The sequence below is a fragment of the Siphateles boraxobius genome, unplaced genomic scaffold (assembly GCF_051911475.1).
Source record: "Siphateles boraxobius isolate OS27281-9 unplaced genomic scaffold, OSU_SipBor_1 130, whole genome shotgun sequence".
In the NCBI taxonomy this organism is placed as follows: domain Eukaryota; kingdom Metazoa; phylum Chordata; class Actinopteri; order Cypriniformes; family Leuciscidae; genus Siphateles; species Siphateles boraxobius.
This window is the reverse complement of record NW_027508734.1, coordinates 19,296,220-19,305,283: the sequence shown is the minus strand read 5'-3', so window position 1 is coordinate 19,305,283 and position 9,064 is coordinate 19,296,220. Positions and strand designations below refer to the sequence as shown.

The 9,064-nt window shown below is 36.8% G+C and overlaps 2 protein-coding genes across 9 annotated transcripts in view; one reads left to right on the top strand and one right to left on the bottom strand.

Moving 5' to 3' along the window:
- Positions 1 to 904: 904 nt before the first annotated feature.
- On the top strand, positions 905 to 5,713 carry ric3a (RIC3 acetylcholine receptor chaperone a). Of its 2 annotated transcripts, XM_077228399.1 has the most exons (7): positions 905 to 1,030; positions 1,118 to 1,214; positions 1,811 to 2,019; positions 2,750 to 2,828; positions 3,444 to 3,528; positions 4,063 to 4,208; positions 4,299 to 5,713. In XM_077228399.1, exons 2-7 carry the CDS (start codon positions 1,151 to 1,153, stop codon positions 5,108 to 5,110), a joined length of 1,395 nt encoding a protein of 464 aa, XP_077084514.1. In that variant the 5' UTR covers positions 905 to 1,030; positions 1,118 to 1,150; the 3' UTR covers positions 5,111 to 5,713. The 2 variants fall into 2 exon arrangements, with proteins under 2 accessions (XP_077084514.1, XP_077084513.1); XM_077228398.1 differs by lacking the exon at positions 905 to 1,030 and having other exon boundaries at positions 1,037 to 1,214.
- A 66-nt stretch (positions 5,714 to 5,779) lies between these two features.
- Positions 5,780 to 9,064, bottom strand: part of tub (TUB bipartite transcription factor) — a 100,248-nt gene continuing 96,963 nt past the window's right edge. For all 7 annotated transcript variants that reach the window (XM_077228481.1, XM_077228484.1, XM_077228486.1 and 4 more), the window contains one exon: positions 5,780 to 9,041. In XM_077228481.1, coding sequence (XP_077084596.1) covers positions 8,908 to 9,041 — 134 coding nt within the window. In that variant the 3' untranslated portion in view covers positions 5,780 to 8,907. The remainder of the gene's footprint in view (positions 9,042 to 9,064) is intronic.

Sequence of the window (9,064 nt, the reverse complement as noted above, 5' to 3'; positions counted from 1 at the left end):
AAGCTGCATGTGGTAAAACTCAAAACTTTAATCAGGAATTATTGAAAATGTAAATGAATTATGAATATTTATTTAGCTTAGCAACAAGGTATTTTCACATTAAGGTGGAGCATGTTATGCGCTCGAAGGTCTTAGAGAACGCCACGAACGGATTATTTTAAAAACACAGAAATGAACATAAAAATGAAAATGACTGTGTAGCCTTTTCATGACTGGTTCTACATAAATAGCAGGGGAAAAGAACTAGGGTAGGATTAGATACTTATAATATTTTACATATCTTATTAATACATCTAATTAAATTAGGTAAATATATCTATATAAATGTATATATATATATATATATATATATATATATATATATATATATATATATATATATATATATATATATTATGGGGTAAGTCAGAAAAACTGTTGATATTACTGTATGCTGATATGGTCTTATTAGTTTTTTTCTTATGATGTGGCAGAAAATGCATCAGTAGATCATTGTTAGCACAATAATTTGTGGTGACATTTAATGTTTACTGTTACATTTTAGGAAACACATTTTAATTTTATACAAAATAAAATGAATTGTTTTATTATTAATTGAATTACAAACTAGAATGTATGTCATAGGGAGATAATCCGCAATCAAAAGGTTCTATGAATTCCCTCATGCGTAGGACGCTTTTGAGTCATAATGAGCGCTAAAATCATTACAGTACTGACATCTACCGGACAAACAAGTGAATAACAACAAAAAGAAGACGAAAAACATTACATTTGTGAAATTTAATTTTGAAATATTTTTACGGACAGATCCCCTTTATTCATGTAAAGACAGCGAACAAAAAATACAATAAAGAGCGAAAGACTAAATCATCTCATAAAACAGGTTATTAACAGGTCACGAATGCGACTGATGATTCATGAGTGAACTGATTTAATCATAGAGGATTTAATGAGTCCTCAGTCTAATATCAACCGGATGTCGGATTAATGTTTTCAGTCATTTCCGCTTCAACAGGAAATTTCGTAGAAGGTATGTCGTGATGTTGCCGCTTGTCACCATTTGTTCTACATCATATGTTTCCTCTCACGTATCGATATGGCTGTTTCAACATGTCAGAAGATCACCTTCGTCTCTTGCATCGTCCTCGGCATGTCTTTATTCCTACCCAAATTATTTTTGCCCAGAGTGAAGAAAGAAACAGTGCAGTCGAATGGTAAGATGATGATCATGAGACATAATCCTTCACCCCTCATTTACTGTTTCAGTAATTTCAGCGCTGATTTGACAGTCCCTTTGATCTCTGTGCTCAGGTCCCGTTAACCTCAACCTCCTCCCCGTGTGTGGATTCATAATGTGAGAATCACTTCCCCAATGTCATTTCCACAACAGATCTATCCTAATTTAATCCTTATGGCATCTTTGACACTTTAGCACGGTAACCATAGTGACAATCATTAAATATGATAATATTTAATGTTTTATGAGATCATTCCAAGCGTTAGCCTATATAAGGAGCTTTCAGAATCTTTGTCAATTTGTTTAATTTCGGTTTATTTATTTATTTATTTTGTACAGTAGTTACAATGGTAAATGTTTGTACTGGAAGGACATTGATTTATCATTGTTGCTACAGTCATGTATTTTTTTAATTGTGACTTTCCATGCCTGAAAAAACATATAAATTAAATGACTATACTGCACATTAAAATTTCAAATTACGTTTCACTGACTAGAAATTTCTCTTTTTGAATGCAGTCTCTGTAAATTAATATATATATTTTTATTTTTTATTTATTTTTTGCTTTGAAGTTGGGCCAGGGCATTTTCCTCCCTCACACCACAGACATTCATTCCCTGAAGATCATGATCACTGGGACACTGACTCTCATTACATCAAGCATTACAATCCTGAGGCAATTGCCAGAATCAAGGGTGTTCGCAAGCCGAATCTGCTGGGCCAGGTCATCCCTGTCTATGGCTTTGGAATTTTCCTTTATATCATCTACCTGTTCTTCAAGGTGAGTCTTATCAGAAGCTATTTGGACATCTGCTGTGTTCAGCACCTATCCTGTAATAATACTTCCCCTGGAATAAAGATCTAACAGGTGCTTTAATATACACAGTACACACTACCATATGTGCCGCTCTGCTCTGCTCTTTTGAATGGTAGTGTAATCAGAAATTTTAAATGTGTGTCGGAATATCTATTTTTGTTTTGGTCTGTGTGATCTCACCCATTGCCAATTTATCCAATAGTATTTTGGCACCACGGGTTGCCAGTTGGTGGAAAACACAAAATCTTGCAGCCATGGAATCAAGCAAATTAACTGGGTCAGAGATCGCAGATTGTATGCGACCTATAAAGCCTCGGCATCCATCTAAAAAACGTACAGGCTTGTTGCCTTTCATTGTCGCATGCGCTCATTCCTGTTGCTTGTCCTCAATATGGCAACCAGCGTGAGCATCAAGTCTGAAGAGGCGGGGAAACAACTCTCTCCAATACTGCACCTTTAATATATTTTAACATGTAATTTATTTCTGTGATGGCCATACTGAATTTTCAGCAGCCATTACCCCAGTCTTCAGTGTAACATGATCCTTCAGAAATCATTCTTATTATCATCAGTGCTGAAAACTGTTGTGCTGCTTAATATTTTTGTGGAAACCTTGATACATTTTTTTGCCATTATTTTTTAAATGTGGTTATGAGTAGCAAAATCAGTGTCATTTACCTTGATTTTTCAACAGCTGACCTCTAAGGACAAACCTCATCAACAAGAGTGCAGATTCCCTATGCTGCAGTCAGAATGCACGCTTGAAGAGATGCGTGAGTTGGCATATACATCAACTCTAGTTGGACAACTTTATATACCTAACAAAGATGCTAGATCATCTTAATAGCACCATATATTGTCAAGTTGTGACCCTTTTTAAACCACATGTCTGTTTATTCATTACATGCATTCTCAGCATATCAGTAGCTAAACGACATGCAACTCCAGATAAGGTAGATTAAGATCCTGTCTAAGCTTTGTTCTCTCCCTTTTATTTGACCCGGATTAGCAATCAGAAGTAATGTTTTATAAGCCTAGCAGCTCCTAACACCAATTAACTGCATGTCTTTTGGATCAGTAGTAAGAGGTTTAGCTCTATTCATAAAATGGATGCCAAAGGGTGGAGGGAGTAACCGATAGAGCATTAGCACAGCACTCACTCCCTGTACCAGCATGTGTATAAAAAAATGAATGAACTATTCTTACTAATTCTGTGGAGTCTAAAAAAAAAATATATTTTGCTTTTAAAGTTTGTGTAAAATATTTATCATTCTCATGCATCCCAGTTTTGGCACATGCCAGAATGAGACTGCAGAGTGTGGCGGACACGTTTGAGTGAATCTCTATCTAACATGATTCTAAACCTCATTCAATTGTCTCCCTGGCAGCTACTTGTCAGCTGGTGCAGCTGCAGGCCAGAATGAGTGAAAAAGTCAGAGAAAAGAGAATATCTAAAGTCCACCCATTTGCCAGGTATACAGATCATATTTCTCTCATTCCACCATCCATCATCTTTTTGGTCAATGAGCTGACATTGCACTGACATGATCTGCATGACACTCGGAAATGGAATCCTTTGAAAGCAAACTCGCAGCCTTATTCGTCTGTGATTATCCTTCAGCTACGGTTTAAGCTGTAGCTGATACCATCTTTTAAATCAAATGAAAATATTATATAATTTTTTACTACAAAAAAACAACAACTTTATTGTAGCTCAATCAGTAGGGCTTGGTGCTAGCAACGCAAGCAGGGAATACACATAGCCTACTTCTAAAATGTATACTTGAATACAACGTCGCTTTGGATAAAAGCTTCTACCAAATGCATAAATGCAAATATTTAAGTGTTTGTATATTCACAGAACATACTGCTTGCACATTTTAGATCCAATAAAGTAAAATTTTGCTTCATGATTATCATTGAGATGTGGGTGTGTTTTAGCAGTGGTTGCGATTTGTGATTTTTATTAGTTGTTTTAACGTAGTCTCTGACTTGTTTTGATTTCAGGTCACGCCGGAGCACACGTAGGCGTGAGGAGAGAAAGCTCAAACAGTTGAAGGAGATCACTCAAATGATGAAGGAGAGACAGTTGCGAGAGGGAGCCACGCCGGAGGAGGAGGCTGAGGAGGCGCCCTATACTGCAGACTGGGAAGGTATACCTCAAGGTTTTATGTTGGGTCCACTGCTGTTTCAATTGATCGTTACTTGAATTTTGCGTCTCATTTTATTCACCGCTTCCCAAGGATATCCAGATGAGACCTACCCACAGTTTGACAGGACCTCCCGCAGGCGCAGATTTCCTAGTGTTATACTAGAAGAACCAGAGCAAAACATTCCCACAGCAGAGGAGCTTGCTGAGAGAATGGAGAAAGAAGAGGAGGATGAGCTTGCTGATGATGCACGTAGTAACGAGGAGGTGAACATGGAGAGTAATGAAGGAGAAAAAGAAGAGGACGACAAAGATGAAGATGAAGAGGAAGATGATGAAGATGAGGAGGAGCAGGAAGATGAGGAAGATGTTGGAGAGGACCAGCCCTGCCTTCCTAAAGGAATCGATGAAGATGATGACACACTAGAGTGCCCAAGTGAAGGAGAAGAGAAACAGAAACCAAGCAGAAGACGACAAATCACTTTCAGTGATCACAGACACGTTTTCCATTATCCAAAGGGTGGCGCTGTTGGCTGCAAATATGAGAAAGAGGAGGAAGAAGAACATGAAAGAGAAGAAGAGGAGGAGGGGAATGAAGAGGAAGAAACTGGTGAGGAAGACTGTGAAGAGGAAGACAATGGTGATGAAGAGGAGGGAGATCAGTGTAATGAAGAAAGGCAGGGTGAGACGGAAGAGAAGGAGGAGGACCCACTGATGGAAGCTGAGAGCCTGGGATTTAATGATGATGTGGAATGTGATCCCGAGGAACAGGAGGAAGACCTCCTTGACTTCCTACAATCATACCAACCTGAGGTAACCGTCATCTCCAATAGGTCAGAGTCTCCCAAAGATCAAGCCTCTGGGACTCTTAGAATGCGTCACAAGAAACAAAAGGTGAAGAAGTGACCCGCCTGTCAAAATAAAACAATGTTTTCTTTTTAATTACCCTCTAGACCTCTATATAAACATACCTTACTGTGAATTTTTCTCACTTTGCATATGGAGGCTTAAAGGAATAACTCACTTAAAAATGAAATTTCTGTCATTTACTCACCCTCAAGTTGTTTCAAACAACTTGACAAACAGGTTGTTGTTTTCTTTCTTCTGCTAAACACAGGCATATATTTTGAAGAATGTCTCTAACCAAACAGTTGATGGTCCCCATTGACTTCCATAGTAAGAAAAAAAAAATACTAAGAAAGTCAGTAGGGTCCATCAACTGTTTAGTCACCGACATTCTTCAAAATATCTTCTTTTGTGTTCAGCAGAAGAAAGAAATTTATACAGGTTTGAAACAACTCGAGGGTGTGTGAATGATGACAGAATTATTTTATTTTTAAGTGAACTATTACTTGAGTTTCTCGGTAGTCATTTAGGCTTGTCTAGTAAAATAAAATTAAAAGTTTCTTTAAAATGTTTCAAAGAACGTCAGAGAGAACATTTTTCAGTGTATGTTATGTTATAATAAACCCCAAAGAAAATCTTTTCCAATAAAAAGTTTTAACAAAATGGCTTGTATGAACATTATTTCATGAGCATTGAAGTACAGCAAATAAAACTATTTAATCTTGAATATTTGAGATACGGAAATTCACGTTCAGATTTATTTTTTTTCATATCTTGAGTACAAACACTGTATATTGACCAATGTACACATTTTACAAAACAGTGTGACATAACAGTTATACGTTATCACTTTAACACAAGAGTGTTGAGATTTTTTCAAACATATAAAAAATAGCAGAAAAACACATACATTTTCAGTGTTTTTAACCATTTAGAGCAAACCCAAAACTGTTAGAGCATTACATAAAGTATAGAAAGTGCTGGAATGGTATCACGAGGCAGTTCAAAAACAAACTTTAATAATTTGCACATATTTCTTTGTGAAATATTCCAAATTGCACTTATTGCAATTTGGCCAAAGAATTTAATATACATTTTATATTCTTATCTAAAAAAGTAACAGTAAAAATACTTTTCTGGAGGGAAAGATGTATATTTCAAAATGTGATGCCTGAAGCCACAACATTATTTATGACCAAAGAGAATAGTAACAAAAAAGGTATGCCATTTGCAGCACATTTCTTGCCTTTATTTGGATTGATAAGACATACAAACATTCTAAATATTAGTAGATTATTTTTAACTTAAAATGCACTGCACTGTGAAATTAAGAAGGGGGATTCCCCCCCCCCCTTGATGGACAACAAACTTGAAGGGCAGAATAAAATTAGGATTATTTAATTTCTTGAAAACATTCATCAAACATTAATGTTATTATATTCTACTCAATGACCAACATTTTTGGATTTATCCAATTTCCAAGACTTTGTTGTGACATTCAACTGGAATGAAAAATGGCATGATAAAAGTCAACTGCAAGGTATGCTAATGCGTAATGGAGCTGAGCTAGTAGATCAGTTGCAATTGGTACAGCGGTTTTTTGGATTTTGTCAGTTAAATTGCCACACTGATTATACAACTTCACTTATTTCCCTTCTTCATTCATCAGAATTGTTTAGCAAAGACACAGAAGTGTACAAGCTATAGTACAGTACATTAAGGATGATGATTTCTCTTGAGTAAATTCCACAGACACTTTGTTCAGCCACATATTTCACAACTACTGTATCTTCATGCAGCAGGAAATTTTATAGACGACTTGAACAAACTGTCTCTAAGCATGTTTACATGCACAGTTATAATCCAGCTACAATCACGTAATGAAGGACTGTTAGTCTGACTTTGCAAAAATCTAAAGTGTTTACATGGCAAATCATCATTTTAGGCCGACAGAAATCAAACTTTTAAAGTGCATGTAAACATACTTGTCTCACTGTTTCAAATGAGTAGTTTCTCTGTTCTGGAAAATCATCTAATCCACAAGCAGGCAACTAAACCTGATCTTTCTGGAAATGTACAGCCCGGTATATTGCAAATGTACAGGTTGTTCTCAAGAACAACGACAGACACTTATAAGTAGCTGCATGATAAACAACACTGTCTTAAGAAAACAATGTAGAATATCACCAACTTCAAGCATCACAAGTGTCTTGTCCAAAGGCACAATATTTACAGCTTTCCACCATTAATCTCTGAATAAAGTGCTCCATCCAGTACATTCCCCTACGGATGTAGTGGGTCAGTATGAGATGATAATGTACTTACCTTGATATTGACCCTCACATAAAATACCCATTTACTACACACTTCCGCCACTATTCGGGTCTTTCACACTCGAGCTACTGGTGAACCATTCATTTTGGTTGCTTCTAATTACATTACAACTGTTTTAGGATCTCATGTCCACTAAAAAACTGTAGATAAACTGTTTTAAAGTGCCCCTATTATGCTTTTTCGTATATATTTCCTTTCATGTAGTGTGTAATATAACTGTTTTTAAATTTAATAGTTCTACAATCTTCCAAAGATTAGAATGCACGATAAATGGAGTTAATGAAATGAGTCGTCAGTAATTCCAATCTTACTTTCTGCACGAACCTTCATAGGTTTAAACCAAATTTGCATAATCGACATCTATCCAAGTCTAGGGTCTTCATTGGCTGCCTGCGAACACTGACACCATCATTATATGGTAATGGGCGATTTGTTGGGCGAATCCTTTATTGAACCATTTCAGACACTGTGAGAACTGAGGCGATGCTGCAATGCATATTATGAGAAAGTGTTTTTTTTTTAACCCTGAATGTATGTAAACCTATTGCAGGAGGCCTCCAAAACAAAATTAGGAATCTTTAAAATAGCATAATTGAGGCAGTTTAAGTGCAGAAGGACGTGAACTGATAATGATTACATCTATTTCGTGGAAGTGTCACACATTCATCAGTTGAATTGTAATGAATCCGCAACAAAAGCTCAGATGTGAAGGCGCCCTGGTCAAGTTTTGTGCTTGAAGTACAGTGAATTATGGGCATGGGGTAAGACACAAGCAGAATATGGAATGGAAATCTATAAATACATAAATAGTGGATAAATATGTTAGTCTGTCATACTTCATACTGGCTTTGGAGTCCTTGTGAAGCATGAATCGATACATTAAATGACACGTATGACACACGTGAGATGTATAACTGAAGAAATGTCACATTTGACAATCATTTGACAAAAGTTCATTAAATAAAATATCCAAACTGTTAGTGAACATTACTTTTTTTTAGAATTACAACCATGGCAAAATGACGTTTGTTTTTAATCTTAGGGAAAAAAGTACTACTGTAAAAGATCCTTATTTTTTTACATTAGCAAAATGTTAGTGTTACCTTGTCGGTTAAGTAAAGAAAGCGCCTAGGAGATTTTTGACTGTCGATTTAAATGAATGCACCGTAATCCGGTAATCTCCACCCTCTTGAATTATGAAGTCTTTGTGCTTTCCCCCAACTGTGATGCCCTTTTAAAAAAAAAAGAAAAAGCAGAAACCTCGCTCGCTCACACACACACACACACACACACACACACACACACACACACACACACACACACACACACACACACACACACACACACACACACACACACACACACACACACACACACACACCTTGCTCTATACGCATTCATGGAGTATCTTGAGAGAGGGACTCTGCTGCCTTGGAGTTCACCGCAGCCCTTGACTAAGTGATTCAGCTTGTAAAGCAGTCTGGCTGGGTTCTTTCGTGGTTGTGGCTGGCAGAGAGACACGGCTACTCACAGGCTAGCTTGCTGTCAAAGCTGGATAGAGCAATAGCAAATGCCTGCAGGGCACACATGGGGTAGTTGTAATCCATTGTGAAGACATCCTCTGCTACGCGACCAAACTGCATCACAATGTAATCCGCTGTATACAGAAAAGAAAAATTA

Excerpts from the sequence above, each read along its gene's own strand:
- ric3a (XM_077228398.1), top strand. The coding sequence starts at position 1,097 with ATGGCTGTTTCAACATGTCAGAAGATCACCTTCGTCTCTTGCATCGTC. Across the intron at positions 1,215-1,810 it reads AGAAACAGTGCAGTCGAATG|TTGGGCCAGGGCATTTTCCT; the intron begins GTAAGATGATGA and ends TTTGCTTTGAAG. Across the intron at positions 3,529-4,062 it reads AAAGTCCACCCATTTGCCAG|GTCACGCCGGAGCACACGTA; the intron begins GTATACAGATCA and ends TTTTGATTTCAG.